At 45.8% G+C, this 23293-nt stretch overlaps 1 protein-coding gene across 1 annotated transcript; it reads right to left on the bottom strand.

The window, feature by feature from the left end:
* Positions 1 to 1286: 1286 nt before the first annotated feature.
* uqcc1 (ubiquinol-cytochrome c reductase complex assembly factor 1) lies at positions 1287 to 19333 on the bottom strand. Its single transcript, XM_085160100.1, has 9 exons — positions 19116 to 19333; positions 16629 to 16733; positions 16048 to 16155; positions 14653 to 14725; positions 12386 to 12443; positions 11805 to 11913; positions 3195 to 3272; positions 2835 to 2948; positions 1287 to 2035 (listed from the first exon to the last, which is right to left on the bottom strand). Exons 1-9 carry the CDS (start codon positions 19194 to 19196, stop codon positions 1901 to 1903), a joined length of 861 nt encoding a protein of 286 aa, XP_085016226.1. The 5' UTR covers positions 19197 to 19333; the 3' UTR covers positions 1287 to 1900.
* Between the last annotated feature and the right edge of the window lie 3960 nt (positions 19334 to 23293).

Below are 23293 nucleotides of genomic sequence, written 5' to 3'. Positions count from 1 at the left end.
ACACTGTAAACCTGTGCAGTGGTGGAAAAGCAGCAACTTCACTGAGGATATAAACAATCATTTGGTTTGTTGCTCTCGTGGGCATCTTAATTTTTAATGATCATCTCTGTCCTCACAGTACAATTCAATTTTATTTATATAGCACAAAATCACAACAACAGTCATCTCAAGGCGCTTTATATTGTGCAGTAGATACAGAGAAAAACCCAACAATCATATGACCCCCTATGAGCAGCACTTTGGTGACAGTGGGAAGGAAAAACTCCCTTTTAACAGGAAGAAACCTCCAGCAGAACCAGGCTCAGGGAGGGGCGGGGCCATCTGCTGTGATTGGTTGGGGTGAGAGAAGAAAGACAGGATAAAGACATGCTGTGGAAGAGAGCCAAGCCACAACCATCACCAACTACAGGCATCAGTGGGTACAGCCCGTCAGTAGGTATCTGGAAGTTGGCCAATGACAGGTTGTTTGGGGTGAAGGCTCCTTACAGGAGCAGAAACCTTGACCAGAACAGGACACCACTCATCCAGCATCTCACAGTCCAACTCAGCAGCGCAGACAATCCTTTTACTTTGATAGATTTGGTATTTCCTGTGCGGCAGCGCCTTGTGATTTATCTTGAGCTGAGCTCTGACGGTGTTTTTTTCTCTCTTCCTTATAAACACATTCACGTTTCAAAAGACAAACATCAGGAAAGAAACAACACAAAGTATGAAGGGCGCTCTCACTCTGTGCAAGCACAGACACGCCCACGTGTGCCTTAGATTAGTTCATGATGTTATGCAGACCTGAACATGTGCAGGACAATCTGACATCATCATTATCGAGCTCGAGCAGAGGGCGCTTATTGGTCCGTCACAGCTGAGTGACGTCTGTCTTATTTTGTGTGGATTATTTCTGACCTCCAACCATTTAATTATGAGTATTGATTATGATTATTAATCTCTGGCTCTCTTCCACAGCACGTTTCGTGCCAGATGGCCCCGCCCCTCCCCAAACCTGGTTCTTCCTTCCCACTGTTGCCAAAAATCTTGGTCATAGGGGGGGTCACCTTATCAGCACCTTGAGGCAGCTGTTATTGTAATCCATATAAATGATGCCATACAAATAAAATAAAATGAAGTTTTATATTTATAAGGTCAAAGATCTTTTTTCCTTTAATTAAAATTCTTCTTCCTCTGCTGCAGCCATTTGTTGCCACGTTCCTGGTGTTAGCTGTAGATAAATAAACCACAAGTTTGCATTTAATCTGAGAAAACTGAGAACAGAAAACGAGTCGGGAGCAGACGGCGTTCAGAGAAAACTTTATTTATTCACTTTTTAAAAACAAGAATGACATCGTGTCTTTGAGGGTTCAGCTTCCAGTTGCGGTGTGAGAGCATCGTGGACGCCTCGCTGACAACCTACAAGGATCATTTTAACCTCACAGAGCAAAACTTTATTTAAACACAGTGAAGGAGCAGTAACAGACGTCTCAGACGACACCTCTGCAGGAGAAGAGCAAGCTCGAAGGTACAAAATACTTTATAAATACAGCGTGGCGGTACTTATAAAACTGAGACAATATAAATATGTGTGTGTTTTCACAGACAGGAAGCAGCGAACGCTCTCAAACCCAACAGGACAAAGATGGAGGATGACGGCGGCCCACAATCCTCATCCCTGACCGTCTAATCTACATATATACACTGACCCTCCAGAATCAGACCTCAGGTGGACACATCATTGGGAGAATAAGTGCTCTGAACACAAGAGGAAAAAAGAAAAAGCTACAACAACAGACCTGAAGTCAAATTAAAATCTCATAACAGAGAGAAGAGGAGGAGTCATGAGGAAAAGAAGGGCAGGAGAAAACATAACCGAGGAAAGGATGAAAGGAAACTGAAGTGCAACAAGTGTCTGTCACAGTCCGGCATCGTTGTACGTGGGTTTGACCACCTTCAGGATGCTCTGTGCGTTCTCCTCCACCAGGGGGCGCCACTTCACCTCTCCTGTGAGCAGCAGGTCGTCCCCGTCCAGCGCGTCGATGTACTGCATCTGCACACAGCAGCACGTCCACATTTACTGCAAACGTTACTGCGTCATAAACTCTGAATAAAACTCACGGATTTCTAAGGAAACACATCAGGTACAACTTCCAGGTTCCATCAACATTTTGAACTACTCGCACGTCCATCAATCCTCTGCTGCTTCTCTGGAGTTGAGTCTCAGGGCTGCAGCCTAAGCAGAGAGGCCCAGACCTCCCTCACCCTTCCCTCCTCCAGTTCATCCGGGGAACACCGAGCTGCTCCCAGACCAGCTGAGAGAGTCTCCATTCTACCCTGGGAGCCTCCAGGTAGGACATCTTCACCCAGGAAGAGACATCCTGAGTCCTTCCTGATTGATGAGACTCCTCACCCGCTGTGTAACGCTGAGCCTCGCCACCTTTCTGAGAAAACTTTAACCGCTTATTACCGCGAACTCGTGTTTTGGGTCATTACCCAGAGCTCACGCCCTTCGCTCAGGGTAATGACGTAGATGGACAGTAAATAATCAGCTTTGCTTCTTTAGCGCTGCTGAAGAACTCTCCTAATAAGCCCCGAGCTTTCAGTGCAGACATGGAAAACCAACTAATTCTGTCGGGCGAGCACTGTGGGAGAGCTCTCTGCATGGAGACGTGCACATAAACCAGTGAGGGTTAAACCCAATTTGCTCATCAGCAGAAGAGTCTGGATTCCTGTGGTTACGAAAACAGATGGAGTCAAGCCTGGAGAACGTTGGCTCGAAGCATGTGCCGAGGTCTTATCAGGACATCACAATTCAAATGCAACAAAGTGTTAGGAAGACAAAAGCTCACCTGTTTGCGGACGTACTCCACCATGAGCTCCAGCTGTCTGGGGTCTTCACACTGACGGTTGAACAGGTTTCTCCACAGAGCCGCTGCCAGCACACAGTCATCGGACAGGATTCCCTGCAGGCACCAACACACGTGTTCACATGCATGAAGCTTCTTCTAACCTGATATCTGCAGTTGATGTTTGCTGACATGTCCCAGCTGTGTGATCCAATCAGGATCCAGACTTTGGACCGGAGTTAAAATTGAGTGAGTCTGCAGTGCATCTAAGATGAACTCTTAAAGGAAACAGATTTCCAGTCGCCTTTGAGCCGAGTTTGAATCTCGGCCGTAAAACAGCAAATTTAAAATTCTTTGTCTTACCTCATCGTATCCAAATATCGCTGCATAGAAGGTTTCGGTCATCGCTTTCATCGCTTCCTTTCTGTGGATGGCATCGATCTGCATCATTAAACAGAGGAAGGCCAATCAGAGTGAAGCACAGCAGAGATCGAGAATATTCAAGATTTGTACATTTGCAGGCAGAAACGTCTGGGCTGGAAAAATGAAGCCAAGGCTGAAGTGCAAAAACCTGCAGTTCCTCTAACGTCCAGCAGAGGCTCCAGCAGGGAGTCAGTCGCCATAGACTCGCATGTTAAAACTTTACAGCAGAAATAAACATGTTTAGAGTCTGACACACAAACTGTTTGGCCTCTGTGGATAATTCTTCCTTCATACCTGCAGAGGGGGTTCAATTGCAATAAGGCTTAAAGTTTGAATATTAGGGGGCGTGGCCTCTTTTTGACTGACAGGTAGATGGCGACACAGGCGGCTGTAGCTGCTAGCTGTCTGCTCTGTGGACTGTTTGTGCTGTCAGAGCCTTTTGGTGCATTTTTAATGACATTATCTGAACAATAATATGGCTGCTGTCAGGTTAATTTTACGGGGATGCTGAATGTCCAGTCCCAGGTTTGTACAAACACTTCCAATAATTTTGGAGAAGTCAATATTGAAAGAAAAAAAAAGTTAAATAAAGTACAGGTTCATCATTTGATTGATCAAAGAAGTTTTGATAACAAAGTAAAAACTGCAAAACATTCTGATTCCCAATTCTTTTTCTACATTTTCTATTCATATACACATGATACTTTTCACCATTTTTAATACAAATAAATAAATTTTAAAAATCCACACATTGACCAGTAAAATCAAAAAACGCTCCCTGTGCTGTTCATTTGTTCTGCTGGATGACTGAAGCTCTCGGGCCGCAGGTGAATCACACAGATCATACTGTGCGAAGTTTTGCACTGACACTGTCGTGCACACAGCAAAAATAAATGTCAGAAAACCTTCCTGCTGCCGCACAGCCGGGTTTGTCGCCACTGAATCCAAAGGTGAACGTTTCCTAATGCTGCAGGCTGGAGTGTAGAGAGTGCGGGCGCTGAGGAGGCGCAGCAGTGATTACGAACGTGGAGAAAATGACCGATGTTTTTCCTGCGCTCTGCCTCAGCCACTATGAAACCTTAGAGCAGCTCCAATCACTGCAGCTCGCTGTATAAATATAAGCTGCTCATGTAGAGCTTGATTGGGAAATTTGCGTTTTAGGAAATCAAGAAAAAAAAAAAGATGATTTTCCAAGGAAAATGTTCACGGCTGCATGGATGTTTATCTAACTCGCTTCTTGCTTTCCTCGTCTGTTCCTTTAAAGATATTCAGTTTATTCATATTGACTCTACAGTCCGATAAACACTCCTGATCTGATACACGTACAGCTTTGGCCATCAAACAGTGCTGCAGCCGCAGCGTTAGTGAATGGTGCTAACGTCATGCAGCTGTACTGGCTGTGAGGTTGGGAAACCTGCAGTCAGTCAGCAGCAGGAGCTCCCGCTCAAACTCAACGTCCGGACTAAAAGAACGTTCGGGAATCTCATCAGATGGATTATTCAGCAAGCATCCAACAAATAATAAGACTTAATAAGACTGAAAATAAGTCAAATTCTTCTGCTAACTAATGCTTTAGATGGAAAAATGTATTTTGCTGTTGCATAAATGTGCAAACGAAGCTTTTGGACTGTTTGAATATCACTGAGGGTAACGTCACAGTCAGCTGTGCACAGTGAGGCTTCCTCAGTATCTCTGACTGCTGTATTGACGTTACTGCTGTTATCTGCTGTTTGTAAAAGGCTCAGGTCGTGATAATGATTGAAATGTGACATCATGAACGGACGGTTCACTAAAAACTTTAACTTGCTAAATAAAAATGGTAAATGGTCTGTATTTGTATAGCGCTTTGCTCGTCCCTAAGGACCCCAAAGCGCTTTACACAACCAGTCATCCACCCATTCACACACTGGTGATGGCAGCTACAATGTAGCAACAATGTAGCAGCTACAATGTAGCAACAATGTAGCAGCTACAATGTAGCAACAATGTAGCAGCTACAATGTAGCAACAATGTAGCAGCTACATTGTTGCTACATTGTTGCTACAATGTAGCTACATTGAAGCCACAAGCTACATTGTAGCCACAGCCACCCTGGGGCGCACTGACAGAGGTGAGGCTGCCGGACACTGGCGCCACCGGGCCCTCTGACCACCACCAGGCAACGGGTGAAGTGTCTTGCCTAAGGACACAACGACCGAGGCTGTCCAAGCCGGGGCTCGAACCGGCAACCTTCCAATTACAAGAAGAACTCCCAACTCTTGAGCCACGATCGCCCCACAAAACACAGAGGAAATGTCCCCGAGCGCTTCCACAGATCTGCTGGCGAGCACTGAAACAAATCTTTGATTATCAAAACATCAGCGGATCGTTTTTCTGCCAGCAAACGTCTCGTTTCACCTTTCAGTCTGACTACAGGAGAGAAACTAGCTGAAAACAGCTGCTGTGTGTGTACAGCTGGGACGTAAAGAAGCTGCAAACTTCCATGACTTAAGTTAATGACTTCAGCGTAAGGTCAGAGGTCACAAAACAAGTGAGCTCTGAACAAGAGAAACGTGAGGTCAGAATCGACGTCTGAACATCTTTACTATTGAACTTTAAAAGAAACCGGACTTTGTTGTAACTCCGTGCTGACACGCTTGACATACAGAACACGCAGGTTTACGTACACGTGCTGACAAAAGGTCACGTATGCAGCTGTGAAAACACCTGCCGCGTACGCAACCAATGCATGCGAGCCCACGCTGCAGGAGTGACCTCACAAGCCAGACTGTAATTTCTCATCTCTGACCTCTTTCTGTCACACGAAGCACAAGGAGCAAAACTAAAGAGCTCCTTAATATGAAGAGCGCTGAAAGCTGCTGCTTGGCTGCCGCTGAGCTCGCTTTACAGCCAAGAGGCTGTGATGAGGTGTGGATTCACACCTTCACTACCAGTCAACTAAATCTCCAAAGACCAGTCCCTCCTGCTCCCACCTGAACGGCAACCCTCTGATTTTATGAGTGTTTACACCACACGCTTAGAGAAAACCTTTCTGCTCCAATAAGGAAAGCTGCATCAGGCAGAAAAGCAAGTTGTGATGTTTTCCTGCACTGGATGAAGCTCAGGCCCGTCTGCAGTTCTGTTTTTATTTGAAGGCACGAACCCAAAACACTGTGATGCTCTCGCCTCTCCAGCGTTTTATCAGCTCTGTTCCTGTGCTGCACGTCTTTCAGCTCAGTGTTTAAAAATACTGGCAGCAGCCAACAGCACCCCTCAGCCTCCTGGTAGATACAATAAAGATCTCAATCTCAAAATCCTCCACCACCTTGTACTCAAGTTAGGGCGATCGTGGCTCAAGAGTTGGGAGTTCACCTTGTAATTGAAAGGTTGCCGGTTCGAGCCCCGGCTTGGACAGTCTCGGTCGTTGTGTCCTTGGGCAAGACACTTCACCCGTTGCCTACTGGTGGTGGTCAGAGGGCCCGGTGGCGCCAGTGTCCGGCAGCCTCACCTCTGTCAGTGCGCCCCAGGGTGGCTGTGGCTACAATGTAGCTTGTGGCTACAATGTAGCTTGTGGCTACAATGTAGCTTGTGGCTACAATGTAGCTTGTGGCTACAATGTAGCTTGTGGCTACAATGTAGCTTGTGGCTACAATGTAGCTTGTGGCTACAATGTAGCTACAATGTAGCTACATTGCTACAATGTAGCTACATTGTAGCCACAAGCTACATTGTAGCTACAAGCTACATTGTAGCTACATTGTAGCTGCCATCATCAGTGTGTGGATGACTGGATGCAGTGTAAAGCGCTTTGGGGTCCTTAGGGACTAAGTAAAGCACTATACAAATACAGGCCATTTACCATTTATTGCATTCACAAGACTTTCAGAAAAGTTGACCCATGACCTTGAGGTCGAGGTCCCTGAGATCCAAACTCATCTGATGTTTTTAGTAGATACACCGATGGTTTCAATTTCAATTTCTCAAGTTATCGCATTCACAACCTTTTTCGTCAGGGCGTTAGCCATCAGCTAAAACTCGCTGTAACTGCAGCCCACGAGCTGACGGGGTCTTGGACTCCAAATATTTCACTGCCTCGGTGAAGAATCGGGACCAGCTGAGGCTTCAGTGCGGACATGAAGCTTGGGATCAGGCGCGGAAACCTGGAGCTGTGCATGGATCGTCTCGGATGTTCTATTGGACGAAGTTTGGTCGGCTTTTGACGTCGCATTCCTCCCACAGCGTCTCCTACTGAGAATCCTCAGCATGAACTTTGACTGAGAACAGTTGAACCCTCAGTCTTCCTCTTCACATCGCTGCGGTTCACTTTTCCGTTTTCATTTCTGTCCAAAGCTCCAGCTGAGCTGTCTGATTTAGCTGAAACCCTTCAGTCAGAACAGCGTCGATCATCTAATTCAGCCAAAAACTCGTAAATCCTCTTTTTCAGGTCTGACGTAGCGTTTGTGTGTTTTGGTACGATGACGTTTTGTGAAGGATGCTGAGACTGTGGATCGTTTTAATCCTCAGCAGCACCAAACTGTTTGATTTTGGAGAATTTTAAAGCACTTAAAAATATCAGGCTTAACCGTAAGCGGAGGGTACAAACGTGTAGTTCATAAACGAGGCTCAGAGGCAGGCGTGTCTCAGTTTGGGACTACGACGTGAGGAAAGAAGCGAGGATGCTCTGAGGAGTGAGAGCAGACTGCTTTGACCCTGTTTAACATCCTGCCGCCCTACATTTACATTCTTTGTCACAACTCTTTAATTCTTAAACGCAAACACCCGTAATTAAAGTGGGTTTTTCCCCTCTGTTAGCTTTGAGACTCGAATCCAGAATAATCTGCATTATAGGAGGACAAAGTGTTTCTGAAAGCTTCGTGTGCTCAGAGCCCAGATTTATGTCAATGAGCGACACTTCCTGGAGCTGCTCCACTGACAGAAAATAGAGGAACGACTCTGTGGACACGGCGGCCGCGGCCAGGCTCGCTCTCCGGGGATTTGTTGGCACAATTACGCTGATGTAAAACTTTAAAATCAACAAAACCTGCATCCTTTGTAGCGTGCAATGGCACGGATAAAACTGAACGCACTGTTGCATCAGCTCGAAGGGGAAATGTGGCTGAAATAATGAATATTTATTTAACAGAATGACATTTCGCTCGGAGACGTGTTTGTGTAGATTTGTGGCGATTTAATGTCACAGAAGCACTTCTGAGGAACCCGAGCTGCTGTGGAAAATACTGCTGCTGTCAAGTCTGTATTAATGCAGTAAAATAATCAGTCATCAGCGTGCGCTCGTTCTCGGCTCTTCAGTTCCAAACGTCTGCCCTGCTGAAGTTTTCATGTTTCATTCTGGAGCTAAAGCGATTAAGTTAATTACGTTTAATAAAGAAAAACAATCAGAAAGCCAGTTTTCAAACTTTGCCCAGCGCCAGTTTCTAAATGATGAACATTTCCAGCTTTTGCTTTCTAAAACAGTAACTTAATACCTACGACTTTTGGACAGTTCGCTCCTGCGGCTCCCTGACCCGTGGCAGGAGGTGTAGGGGTCTGGTGCTGTGTGGATTGGGCCACGGTAAGGGGCGGACACCCCTGCGGGCCAATCCCTGGTTGCCAAAAGTGGCTCTTGGAACAGCACCCCTCTGGTGGGGAACAGCTAGGGTTCAGACTCGGTCTCGCCTCAACAGTGTAGCATCTTGAACCCGGGGCTGGCCTCAGTGAAAGGTGGTGAGCAGGGGTGGGTCTACTTTTATACCCCGAACTTGGCACCTGAACAGAAGGTTGCTTACCTGCGTCTGCAGGTTGAAATAAGTTGAGACTATGTGCCCAAAGACAGCTCAGAGTACCTTTATTACCTGGATGGGTGGAGTGCTCGAGGGTGCAGTGAAAGCTGGAGGGGCGTGACAGAAGGAAGGGCGAACCGACCTGCACTCGTTTAGCTTTAGCTTTACGCTGCTCCTTTAACCCTTTAAAGCCGGTCAGAGCAGCACGCTCTGTTTTGCGTAACTATTTTTAAATCCCGGTAGCTCTGCAACCACGTGAGCTAGCGCAATAATTTTTGTTGCATATGAAACCGGAGGAGTTGTACTTACATCTTCTGCCATCAGCTTGTCCTCGGTCACAGTTTCCTTCCACATATAACTTTGCAAAAACTGCATAAAAAGCACTTGCAGCAACAAAAACATAATATTCCAGAAACACGCTTTGCCGATCCGATCAGCTGTTTGTAACACTTCCTACGTTGGAATAGACGTCAGCGCGAACTATCGCATGTCCGCCATTACCTGCCCGAAACCACGGGCAGGTAATGGCGTCATTTTCGCGGAAATGTAGTTTTTTACCATCAGGGCCTCATGAGCCTATACTGGTGTTTTTAAAAGTTATGTTTGACTTTCTGACTTTCTGTGTGGTTTCTGGGATGCTTAGGACTCATATTGCACTGCTGGAAATAGTTTATTTTGATGCACATGCTGCTTTTTTGCAAATTTGCATTATAATATTTATTTTCGTTTTTCCTGCAGTATATAAAAATTAGTGTATTTCAAAAATAAAACTATGAAGACACTCAAAATAAATTTCCTGTGGTGGGAAACTATTTTGTGCAACTTTTTTGTATTGACAGTTTTGAGGGATAAGCCTCTTAAATTTCTCTAACTAGAAATATATGTTAAAAAAACAAAAACGATTTTCAATTTTTTTGTAGTTTATTGCACTTTTTTGCAATTTATGTGGTTACTATGCACTTAATGCAGACATATTATTAAAATCTGGGCTATAATGGTTGTATTGATGTATAGCAACTTGAAATGCTCCCAAAAATGGCTCCACAGCATGTAAACATATAATATAAGCTCTGGCGGACTTGGTTCTATGGTAGGTCTTAAAGGGTTAACTGAGAACATGATCTATGAATGGTCCAGATGCACCGATGCAGTATTTGGATCACACATCGGTCGGATCCCGACTCACTCGAAGCTGTTCGGTGTTTATTTCACCATGCAGCAGCAGCAGCAGCAGCAGCAGCAGCAGCTTGTCAGTGTGTTTGCTCCATTCAGTCCATATTTAATAGATTTATCTATAGGGGGTTATTTGACAAAGTCAGCTAACCAGTGCTACAGTCGAGCCTCGTCCTCCCTGTGAGGACAACAGTTACTGGACGCTGCAGCTTACAGGATCTGCAGATAAATGCAGCTGGGATAAGCTGGACTGAGCATTCCCAGTGAGCTGGGGTTGTATCGGTGGTCCGGAAAGCAAAGGAAACAAAAGAAATGCTGACTTTGAATCTTTGTGGTTTAGTTTGTGGGCGGAAAACTTCAAGTGTGCAAATCCCAAAATTACAGAAACCTTTTAATTTACTTCAGAGCGTACGGTGGATCTGTGCGTGCTCCGATCATGTGACTTTTCTTTCAGAAAACAGGGTTTCCTGCATTTCTTTGCAGCTTTTAACAGAAAAAAGTCAAAAATATTTTAATTTAGTTTGAGTAAATAATCCCAATTATTCAAAGTTCACATTTCGAGCAGGAGACGACTGTTGTGTGTCTATTCTGTTTGTTTTCTCATCTTTTCACTTTCATGCTTAAGTTGAAAACAGCCTGTAATCACCACATGTCCATGAACAGTTGGTTACTGACATTATGAAGCAAATGCAGCAGCTCAGTGGAGCCGACTCAGATCAGGGTTAGACTGCACAGCAACACGAGTCCTGTTCGTGGCGAAGGCAGTTCGTACGTGCTGCTCGACCTTCACGTCACACAGCTGTGAAACACTGACCGTGTGCACGCTGCAGGAGCCACTGCCAAAGCATTCCTGCTGGAACCCGAAGATCCAGATTCTGTTCCAGCAGGAGAGCTGGCTGAGATAAACGGGCAGGAGCGCAACCTCTGCTGCGGCCGTAACCACAAACCAATCAGCCAATCAGCCGAGTTGATGCAAAAGCTTGAACACAGGATTTTTGTCGCTGAGGGAGAATTCGAGTGAAAGCTTCTGTTACAAACTAAAACTCTGGTGGGAATTAAACAGCTGGGAAAATATCTGAATTTGCAAACTCAGCTTCAGTAAACAACCCGAATGAAGAATAACAGAAAACCTTTGTTACGTGATCGTTTTAGTTTTTCCTCAAATCTTTTAAACCAAGAATAAATCAGGATTTCAGGAATCAAACAAACTGCTGGACAAAGTTCCAACAGGTGAGATCTCCCAGCAGTGACGCTGAAAAGTGGAAATACAGTCACATGACATTTACAGCCTGCCTGTGTGTGTGTGTGTGTACCAGCCTGTGTGTGTGTGTGTGTGTGTGCACCAGCCTGTGTGTGTGTGTGTGCACTTCACGATATGACAGAGGCTCTGGTTGCAGCTGTTGCTGTAGTTACCGTGGCTGCTTTGTTGGCATTGCTTCTGTTGCTTTCGTTTAGTTGCAGAAGTTATGCAGACGTTGCTGCACACGCAGAGCTTGGTTGTCTCTACGTGTGTTGGTGTCTTTGCAGAGATTTTAATACTCTCAGCTGAGACCGTCTCACCTGCTTTCACGCCTCTGAATTTCATTTTTTCCCTTCAACATCAGAAACATAACGTACCCCCATGATTTTGCTCCTCTGCTCCACATCCTCCCACATGGAGTGCACGATGTAACGGCACATGTACTTCCCCTCTCTGCCCTCCTGACGCATCCGCACCAAACACATCCTGAGAGCACAAGAACACAACAAGGAGACTGAAACGAGCGCACAGCTGTGACGAGTGAAGCCGTGTGCTCATCATATGAAGAGCGTCACAGCCACAGCAGGAGCAACACCGACATCATTAAAAACTCGATCAGACGCTTCCAATTACACCACATTAACACACCAATAATAATAATACAATTATATATTATATGCATTTTCTCTCTGTGAACTGGATTCTTTGCTACAGAGGAAGTTTAATGTTACACAACATGTGAAGGAAGATAACTGTCAAAGTAAAAACACATCACATGACACACGACTGGGCTATAAATACACGGAAGAGCAGCAGACAGCGCGGTCGACACGGACCAATCAGCACACAGATTCCTCAGAGCAGCAAACAAACCGTCTGATTGGCTGATTGGATAAATCCAGCTGCACAGGTGTACCTAATAAACTGGCAGCTGAGAGGATGTGTTTGTGCGACTCACCATACGTGCAGCTGTGCAACCAGGAACCAGGAGTTGAGAGTGTCAGGGAGGGTGCACTCTGCAACACACACATTAGGATTCATTAGGATTCTCTGCACGTCGCACCTGCGTCACACTCTACATCAACACACAGTAGGGCTGTTTGACGTCACCGTATATATCGGATGACGATATGAAAACGTCTATAGTTTCATTTTACACACCATCATTGTTTCGAGGTGTCGCAAAAACTGTTTGCGGGAACATTTTTCATGGTTTTGATGGTCACTGTAGCAGCTACATTCATTGGTTAATGTTCTTATATTTAAAATAAACACACTGCAGACAGACAAGTGACTGTTTTTACTAGGGGTGCAACGATACTCATATCGATATTGAACCGTTCGATACAGTGCTTTCGGTTCGTACGCATATGTATGAACAATACAAAATTTATTTTATCAACTTTCCTTCTGACGATGCTGTCTGTGTTGAGCGCTCAGTGGATCTGCGCTCGACAGTGCAGCCTAGGCGGAGTAGTCGAACGCAGATTCACTGAGGCAGTGCAAGCTAGCAGACAGAAGTTAAGCTCTCGTTGCAACATGGCAAATTGATCCTCCCCCACCCTCATTCAGATCTGGCGTTTGGAACTATTTTGGTTTTCATGTGACGTATGACCCTGAAGGTAAGCGCGTCATGGACTAAAGTAAAACAGTATGTTGGATGTGCCAGCAATGCTCAATTACATGGGTGGGAACTAGTGTGTTAGCGCAGTTAGCTCGTTAACATGTTGGCCGTCCAGCCCCACGCACGGGGCGATCCGCGGTAGCTCGTTAACGGAGATTTGCCGTGTTGTGGCGTTAACGTCATTTCAGATTAACGCTGACAGCACTAGTGGGAACACAACGAATATGACTGCACATTTACTCCGACATCATCCTCGTGCAAAGACAAGTGGAAGCAGACAAGAACAACAAGCACGCATGCTACAAACTTTACCCGAGTCATTTAGACAGCCGTTAGCACATGATTCTCCTTATGGGGACCTGATATGTTTAATATGCTGCTGAGAATATAGCCCAGAAGAAGCGTATAGTAGAGCTTTTATTTTGGAAAGAGACATTTCTCTGTAATAAACTCTCTTTTCCAAAGATGAGGGATTTCTCCATCAGATAGATTTATTTTTTTATTTTGTTGTTTCAGCAACATTAAATTTAAAAACTGTACTTTTGAGTTAAAATATATATTAATAATTTTAATAAATGACAAATTAAAAAAGCATGAACATTTTTTTGTATCGAAAAAATATCGAACCGTGACACCAAAGTATCGAACCGAACCGTGAATTTTGTGTATCGTCGCACCCCTAGTTTTTACACGTTGTCGTTAGCAACAACGAAGGTAAACCCAGCCTCTGCCGTCCGCTTGTTCATTTCCCACATAAATCTTTCACAATAAAGCTGAAGATCTTTTTGAGATTTTTCAAAATAAATGGCGACAAACAGAAGGACCAATCAAAACACATCATGCACTTTATTCCTAAATGAGGGGCTGACACTGTAGCACGGACATGGTTTGGTTATGAGAAGTCTCACACCAACACCTCAGACTCAAACAGGACAAACCTCTGCTGCCACCAACGCAAGAGTCACGTGACAGAGTGTGCAGAGAGTTTACTGATGAGAAGCAACTAAGAGCCGCCAGGTGCTCCAAATAAACCTCAGACTCAAGCGTTAGAACCGCAGCACGCCGTGTGATAAATACTGTTACAACTTATGTCTAAAAATGTATCGTTTCATGCATTGAGATTCATAGAATTTACAGAAAATGTAACATTTGTGTGATAAATATGGCTGCCGGGACGATAACTGAGACTTTGGCACTAACATAAGATGTGCTTGTCTTTTTAAAACACTCAGATATGAGAGTTTAAGGTGAATCAGCAGCAGAGCTGAAGGTTTGAACGTCTAAAACACAAAGCAACACATTTACCGTCCACACCTGAGTGGGAAGGTGACGATACCACAGAACGAGGACAAATCCTCAGCTCAGAGTTGAATCACAGCTGGGAGTCATATCAGCGTTCGTTTCAAGCTTCTCATTACGTCAGATTTATATTTGAGCTCTTCGGTTTGTTCTGCGTTTGTGTTTTTACGTTACTGAGAAAAGTTGTTCTTCAGGTTTTTACCAACTTTGGGGATAAATATCAGCAAACATAATAAGCATGTCCGAGGCAAAGTGGGAACAAACATGACGGCGGCCCAGGGAGCCGAGCGCGGTAAACTCACTGTCGAAGAACTCGTCGTAGTTGATTCTCTCCACGCAGCACGTGTACATCCGCAGAGCAGCGATCTTGATTTTCTGTGGAAACAAAACATCACGTCTGACGTCGTCACTGTAACCACAACATCGCGCTCACAGCTACAGCTGACAGCTCGGAGTTGCTCGCAGTATTTCAATCAGCTGATTCTCGTGATGTCACTGACAGTCAGAGATGGAGGAGGGGCTTAGTGATGGCGTTTGAGGGCAGCTGAAGGAAAACACCGACTTCAGAGCTCTGCTGCGTTGTTGCAAACATCACTCATAGGAAAGGCCTCGGCAGGCGACCCTCCTGCGATGGCGCCGAGACACAACACGCTGGCTTCCTGTTGAAGCTGTCAGGGGGCCACGCTGCCCGAGTAACAGCCAATCAGCCTTTACACCCCAGCGGCCACAGCGCAGACACTCGTTCCAGCCTTTCTTTACTCCTCCTCGTCCTGCTGGCTGTTGTGTGGGAGTAATTACACTTCCTGTCTAGTGTAAACGCACCACTACACTTCCATTACCAACATTTGTCAATGGAAACAGGAGGGGGGGGGGTAAAAAAATGCCATCAACCAGGCAAACTTATTTCATTTGCCTGGTTCAGCAGCTTTCAGCTGGAAAAGCGACTCGCCCAATGGGCTTCCTTTAACAACAGCGAGCATTTCTGTGGGATTATTCTGGGATCTGTGCGTCTCCGACGGCGGTTTTATCTGTGGAGTAAACACGCGCAGGAGCAGGACACGAGTTCGGAGGTGTGCCAGCGAGCCGAACGCTGCCGGTCCGGCGGGCGGCCCAGCTCTTTGCTCGCCTGACATTCCTCGGCACACACGCAACCTTTCCGCCTTTAGCCAAAACCTCCCACATCACTGAAGCGCCAACTGTTTATTCCTTTAGTGACCTGTGCATTCCTGGAAAACATACCGACTACAAGAGTGTGAATATCACTCCCACTGCAGTGACGCTATTTGTATTTTTGGCCTTCTGCATCTTCCATAACAAATGTTTTATTACTCTGTTGTGTCCAAGTGCAGTTTGGTTTTATTCAACCACAGCGAGCAGGAGAGGAAACGCTGCACTGACAGCACAGGTAGAAACGTCTGACCCGACACACCGGTTAGTTTTTGTTACCTGTTGACCAATCAGGGTGGCGCACATTCATCAGAAGGTGCGTTTAAAGGACGTGAGCGTGTTGCTTTTGATTGAAAGGTTGTTTGAGTGCAGAACGGACACGTCAGCAGGTAACAGGTGGCCTGAGAGGCCCGTTAAACACATTTAACATGACACTAAGTGCTCGTGTTGATTTCACACATCAAATGAAGCAACGTCACCATCACCTGCTCGTTTTCAGCCCACGTCTCACCCGTCTCTTCTGCACTCACCCATTTATTGTATTTGAGCGGCCCCGTGAAGCCCATCGCCTCGATGAGCTTCGTGAAGGCGCCGACCTCCTCCTCCGTGTGCTGATGAGTCTCCTTCACGTTACGCAGCTGAAGGACAAAAAGAAAAAGTGGAGCGGTGAAAAAACGACAGCGAAGACAGAAACTGCTCCTTCGGCAGGTGGGACATCAAACGTGTGCTGCGTGACCCTCGTTAAATCAACAGCACGGGACGACGCACCTGTGCGGCGCGACCTTTACCGCTCACTAAATTAATACGCTGACCTACTCCGAGCTGCGCGCCGTCTTCGTGCTTTGACAGTTTTATTACAGCCATCACGACCTCGCTAACCTTCATCAGGACGCGCAGATGTGCTGAAGTTTTCTCCCAGTTTTCAAGCTTCATTAAAAACAACAAAACCAGTTGGAGCCTCGAACACACGGCGCAGGCAGGAAGTGCTTTAAAGGCACGAATACGACACGACTGAACTGCAAAAAGAGCTGCTGCACAGCTGTTTATAAGCAGTCCATCTGTGGGTTAAACAATGAGCGTTATTTGTTCATGTGCTTGCGTGAGATGTTACCTGTGTGGCGACATGCAGCGTCCGGCACGGCGTTACTAATGGAGAGGAGACGCCCGCCTGCTGACAGGCGGCCAGCGCTCTGAAACAGGCTTCCTGATCCAACCCCTGCAAGGAGAGAGAAGTTAAGTCAGGCTGAGCACAAACGATCGACTGTTTTATTTGTTGACTTGTTTTTAAAGACGGATCAAACACCTGCTCGTCTCCCACTAACAGCAGCGATCGTCACATCACAGCTCAGTGTTGTTCTCAGGTTTAGCCAGTTTTTGTGACCCTTTAGCATTTTTTGTTTGAACTGCACGAAACGTTAACCCTCTGACTGCTGGACAGGCTTTTCCTGAGTCAACATTTATAAACTGATTAAGTCTCTGCATCACCCAACGACCTGCAACAATAATCTGATTAAGTTCATTCAAATCTGAGGCCATGGTTCTCAGCCGGAAAAGGGTGGAGTGCCCACTCCGGGTCGGGGATGAGTTCCTGCCCCAAGTGGAGGAGTTCAAGTATCTCGGGGTCTTGTTCGCGAGTGATGGGAGAAGGGAGCCGGAGATCGACAGACGGATTGGGGCTGCAGCTGCAGTAATGCGGACGCTGCACCGGTCCGTCGTGGTGAAGAGGGAGCTGAGTGTAAAAGCAAAGCTCTCAATTTACCGGTCGATCTACGTCCCTACCCTCACCTATGGCCACGAGCTGTGGGTAGTGACCGAAAGAACGAGATCGCGGATACAAGCGGCAGAAATGAGCTTCCTCTGAAGGGTGGCTGGCCTCTCCCTTAGAGATAGGGTGAGAAGTTCGGCCATCCGGGAGGGGCTCAGAGTAGAGCCGCTGCTGCTCCACATCGAAAGGAGCCAGCTGAGGTGGTTTGGGCATCTGACAAGGATGCTTCCTGGGCGCCTCCTGGGTGAGGTGTTCCGGGCATGACCCACCGGGAGGAGGCCCCGGGGCAGACGCCTTGGTGCTCCCCCGGATAAGCTGGAGGAGGTGGCTGGGGAGAGGGAGGTCTGGGCCTCTCTGCTTAGGCTGCTGCCCCCGCGACCCGGCCTCGGATAAAGCGGATGAAGATGGAAGTTCATTCAGATTTGTAAAAACATGATGTAAATTTAAAACCTTTCAAAATGGACTAAAGCTCAAAGAGAATGAAGAGACCGCTGCTATAAGCTGATGGCCTAAACTGCTATATACTGTGTCAAAGAGACACTGAGGGAACAAAAACAAATATTAAACCTCAACATCTGCATCAGCACAACTGCTGGCAAAGCTTTAGTTCAGTTCTCAAAAAACATTTAGTACCTAAAGAACCTTTAGACTGTTTATCTGTGAAGGCACCATTTATGCTAAACAGTATCACAGACTTCAGCGCTTCAGTCTTTTTCCAGGAAAAGCACCGCTTACTTCAGCGAGACGAAGCCCAAACATCCTGCATGTATTAAAAGAGCCCGCGTGCATTAGCCACCCTGGACCCTCAGACTCTGATATTAAAATGTTTAAATGTTAAACTTTACAGCAGGAAAAAAAACATGTTTACAGCCGGATACAAAAATCCTTTCCCTAATCTAATTTCATACTCAAGTTAGGCGACTTGAGTAGTATCCCAGCTGTGGATGTGCACTGCTTCAAGTTTAAATGTTGCTGCTCTTGCTAGTCGGCACTAAAAGTAGTAGTGAGTTAGCCTCACTTTATTATAGTGCGGTGGCACCTTGGTGCGCAGGCCTGACACACAACAGCACCTCTCCGAAGTGTAACCGAGTCCACGGTGCTCAGCTGATTATTTTCTGACACTTGGATCAGCTGACTAGGTGACAAGTCCCTGAACTGAACTGAACTTATCGGATTAATAATATGGCGGCTGTGCCACATTATTTGTCATATTTGTCTCTGGTCCAGTTTTTGACAGTAAACCATTGGACGGTCTATACTGGTCTATTTGTTGCACCCACATGGTTTGTGGACAGAGCCCGCCACTCAACCGTCGTTCACTTCTACCTCCTAAAAACATCATCATCATGATGCCAACAGGATAACACAAACAGCTGACACGTCCATCATTTACATACAGTCTATGGTTCAGTGACCCATCAAAATATTTGGACCAAAACGAAGCTCGAACACGTGACTGATGAGTAATTTCATTATCTCGGGTGACAAACACGTTATTATTCATCATCCTCGGATTGAACGTGTGATGTAGAGTTTCTGTGCTCGGTGTAAAGAAAGCCTTTAAACTGCGAGCGCACTTTAGAGCCGTTACTGCGAGTCTTTGGTCGAGTTCGCCTCCATTAATCTGAGCCCTGAGATTAATCCTGCTAATGGAGCTCGCAGGCTGTCCGTGTGAGTCTGTGTGAAACTCAAACACACACGAAGGCAGATGAGCGCTCACTCCGTCACCTGTCGCCGTGTGTTCACCCAGCTGTCACCTCGAACATCAGCCTCAACTTCTTCACCTGTTAGCCGGCTAAGCTAACAAGCTAACGCCAGCGGGGCGTTTCTTACCTTGCCCCCGGCGGAGGCGGCCCTGCAGGCGGACACATGAGCGAAGCTTCTGGCGGCGAACTGCAGCGGCCGCCGATACATGGCTGCACGAAGACCCGCTATTAAAGCCGAGAAGCGGGCTGCAGAGTCACGGAGGCTCCCTGCACGGAAACTTTCTGGTTTGGTAACAGCAGCAATGTCAACGGAATCTGTCCGGCACTGAATAGTGTCCGGGTAGAAATATACAAAGTGAAGAAAGGGTCCGCTTTTAACCCGCTCCGATTAAAGTTGAATCTTTCATTGCTGGAAAAAGAACTTGGAGCCTGAAGTTAAGCAGGAATACTGCACTGCAAAAATACCATTCAAAAGAAAACACACTTAAAGCGCTAAGCTCAAGCATTTCAGGGTAAGATAAGATAAGATAAGATAAGATGCCCCCCACCCCCCAATCTTGATAAGGTAACAAAAAACAATCAAATACATATAAATACACACACACACACACACACACATATGTATTACAAAGTCACAAAAAGTAAGAACAGATGGCCCCGCCCCTCCCTGATCCTGGTTCTGCTGGAGGTTTCTTCCTGTTAAAAGGGAGTTTTTCCTTCCCACTGTCGCCAAATGCTTGCTCATAAACAAACATTTTTATTGTAATTCCACAAAGAGTAAAGTAACTGTACACTGGAGGATAACAAGCTTTGTAAGAATTAAATCTACTGACAATGACAAATGTGACGTTGACCTTGAGTGCATTTCCAGTGAAGACCTATTATCATTGTGTGTAAGCTTTGACCAATCCTCCAAGAGGTCTGTGCATGGATGGACTAACAAATGTCTCACAATAGCATGAGCTTATAAGTCCTTTGGCTGTGCTAAAATAAACTGGACACATAATTTTTGTTTTTCCTTTCCAGTCACCTTTCTCGCTCACTATGTGTTAACAGACCTCTCTGTATTGAATCGTATCTGTTATTAATCTCTGTCTCTCTTCCACAGCATGTCTTTATCCTGTCTTCCTTCTCTCACCCCAACCAATCACAGCAGATGGCCCCGCCCCTCCCTGAGCCTGGTTCTGCCGGAGGTTTCTTCCTGTTAAAAGGGAGTTTTTCCTTCCCACTGTCGCCAAAGTGCTTGCTCATAGGGGGTCATATGATTGTTGGGTTTTTCTCTGTATCTATGAAGCGCCTTGAGGCGACATTTGTTGTGATTTGGCGCTATATAAATAAAATTGAATTGAATTGAATTGAATAATTTTAAATGTTTGCTTTCCATCCCACAGAAAATAGGATTTTCCTTCCAGGAATACTGCAGTGATGCAACATTTCCCACCAAAGTCACATTCAAGGATGATACAGCAGGCTGACATAAACCATAATTATTCTTTAAATCTGTAAAAAGTCTTTGACAAGGAAACCCGATTACCTCTCCGTCAAACTTGCTTTGTAGTCAGAGCCAATAAACAGAGTGGAAACATCAGTGGGACGCATTAAGACTTTAAAAACAGTCTCATGTTCTTTGTGGACACAACAGCTGAGGTAATGTTTGACTTGCCCCTCCATCACTTTCAGTTTTTCCCGTGTCTCAGCTGGAAGTGTTTGTGTGTGCGGGGGTTTCTGTCGTGTTGCAGTTAGAAGGTCACAATCATTAACGGTAACCTTCAGCAGAGAGTTGCACTGTCGACACCTCAGCCTGAACGTGAGAGAGGACAAATATTGTTCGAGGCCAGAGAATGAAGTGGTCCTTCAGAAGAAAGACAAACAGGAGTCCAGAAAAGACAAAGAGAAACAGAAGGGAAAGGGTGTGAAAAGGGAAAAGTGGAAGGTCGAGTGCATTTTCACGGAGGAAATGAAATCAGCGGCGTCAGATCGATGCTGAACACAAACTCTTACAAAAATACTGCAGCGCTGAGTTATGAGACACAAACGAGCTGGAGAGGCCAGGTCTGGTTTCTGCTTCCTCTGCAGTCAGTCTGAAGTTTTACTCCCTACGCTGACCTCACCTGACAACACACACACACACACAGACACACACGCAGACCTAATTCCAAAAAAGTTGTTTAAAATGTAAATAAAGTGATTTATAAATCTCACACTCTACACAATAGCACATAGAAAAGATTAGAAAATGTTCAAATTTTAGAAAAATATGAGCTCATTTTGAACTTCATGGCAGCTGCTTGTCTCTAAATGTTGTGCAGTATCCCCTCTTCTTTTAAATGGCCTGTATTTGTATAGCACTTTTTCTAGTCCCTAAGGACCCCAAAGCACTTTACACAACCAGTCATCCACCCATTCACACATTGGTGATGGCAGCTACATTGCAGCCCTCTGACCACCACCAGTAGACAACGGGTGAAGTGTCTTGCCCAAGGACACAACGACCGAGACTGTCCAAGCCGGGGCTCGAACCGGCAACCTTCCGATTACAAGACAAACTCCCAACTCTTGAGCCACGATCGCCCCACTACAGTCTGTAAACATCTGGACTTCCAGAAGAAGAATTCCCATTCTGGTCCGATGGAGGAGTCGAGCTGCTCGGCAGTCCTGGCTCTTCTTTTCCTGTCTTTGGTCCCACGAAGCTCCACATGTTCTCAGCCGGTGAAAGATCTGGACTGCAGGCACCCGGACTCTTCTACTGTGAAGCTAAACTGCTGGATGCCGTCTGTGGTTTAGCATCATCCGGCTAAAATATGGAAGCCTTCTCTGAGAAAGGTCTGGTTCGGACATATGCTGTTTAAAATCCTCTGTATACCTTTCAGCATTGATGGGACCCCTCCCACCTGAATGAACTGACGGAAAACTTTTATAAACTGGAAACAAATTAAAAAAAGCATAATTGTTTATTAATCTGAGGGAAGACAACCAGATTAATAACTGTAGGGAAAGGTTAAAAAAGCCTTCGGGGGTGGATTAATAATCTGGCTTCATTTAGCTGCAAACAGCTTTATTAATGAGTGTTTTAACTGCTGATGTTTTATGGTTTCACAAGTAAAAAGAGAAGATTATCTAATATTATAATGAAGCGTAGTTTCAGGTTTAGTTTGGGTTCAGGTGACGTTAGGCTTAGGTCAGAGACTGAGGGTGTAAATGCTTCAGATGCTTAGACTTTAGGAAATGCCAGCACACATGCTGGTTTTACACGAGAACTAAATGAGCATCCGCTCTTTAAACTGGTGCGGTCCAACCCCGCGATGGCCTGTAGAGACGCAGCAGGTATCCTGTGGTTGAGATAATATATTCCACTTGTGCGTTCGCTTTTTAGAGGTGGGCACAGTCCAAACACACTTTTTTGTTTTTTGTGTGATTGTCTGTGTCTGCAGTTGTGCGTTTTTGTATTAATAAAGAGTGATAAATGACAGGCGGAGAGGAAGTGTTGGATTCCTGCTCGGCTCCTGTTTCTGTGAGAAACCTCGCTAAAGAAAGCAGACATAAATAATGGCTGCCGCGCCGCCATCCTGCCTGCGATACACTGCGTCTGTGTTCTTGTATTACTCATGTTGTGGGGACAGAAGTCTGTTTACACAGTCGCGTTAAAGGGAACGACTTCCTTTGGAGGACCTGAAGCGTATCGCTGTTACGTCCACTGGAAAACTGAATAGGCTTAGTTTAAGTTAAGATTTAGATTCGTTTTAGGAACATAACTCCTGAGCTGTAGCACAATATTCCCGTTTCAGGAGACAGACCCTCTCTTTTTTGAAAGACTTTTCCTTTTTGATAATTTTATACTTAGTCCTGGATCAGGTGATCTAACTCAACCTTTGGTTATGTTGTTATTGGCCAGCGAAACTATTACAGAGAGAGACGACGCTCAGAGAGTCCTGAAGTCAAATCTGTGGGTGAGCTCTGTTTACTTCCACATGATAAAAGAATAGATGGCCTCCTCTGGGTTGCTCCCCCAAGTCACCGAGTTCAGGCATGTTGTATAATGTTTTCGGGCGATGGGAAGGTGGAGCTTGAGGTGTATCAGGCCATCATGGTGGAGATTGGAGAAGGATCTTAGCTGGATGGTGATGCTTTGGATTTACTATCAAATCTAAATCTACGCCAGTCCCCACCTGTGGTTATGAGCTCATGGTAGTAACTGAAAGAATGAGGTTGTGGATGCAAGCAGCCAAAATGAATTCCTCCGTAGGGTCGCTGGGTTCAGCCTTGGAGGTTGGATAACACGCCAGACATCTGGAAGAAGCTTGGAGT

This window comes from Neolamprologus multifasciatus, chromosome 5 (genome assembly GCF_963576455.1).
Source record: "Neolamprologus multifasciatus chromosome 5, fNeoMul1.2, whole genome shotgun sequence".
NCBI lineage: Eukaryota > Metazoa > Chordata > Actinopteri > Cichliformes > Cichlidae > Neolamprologus > Neolamprologus multifasciatus.
Note: the sequence above shows the minus strand (reverse complement) of the source record. Positions and strands in the feature narration are given on the sequence as shown.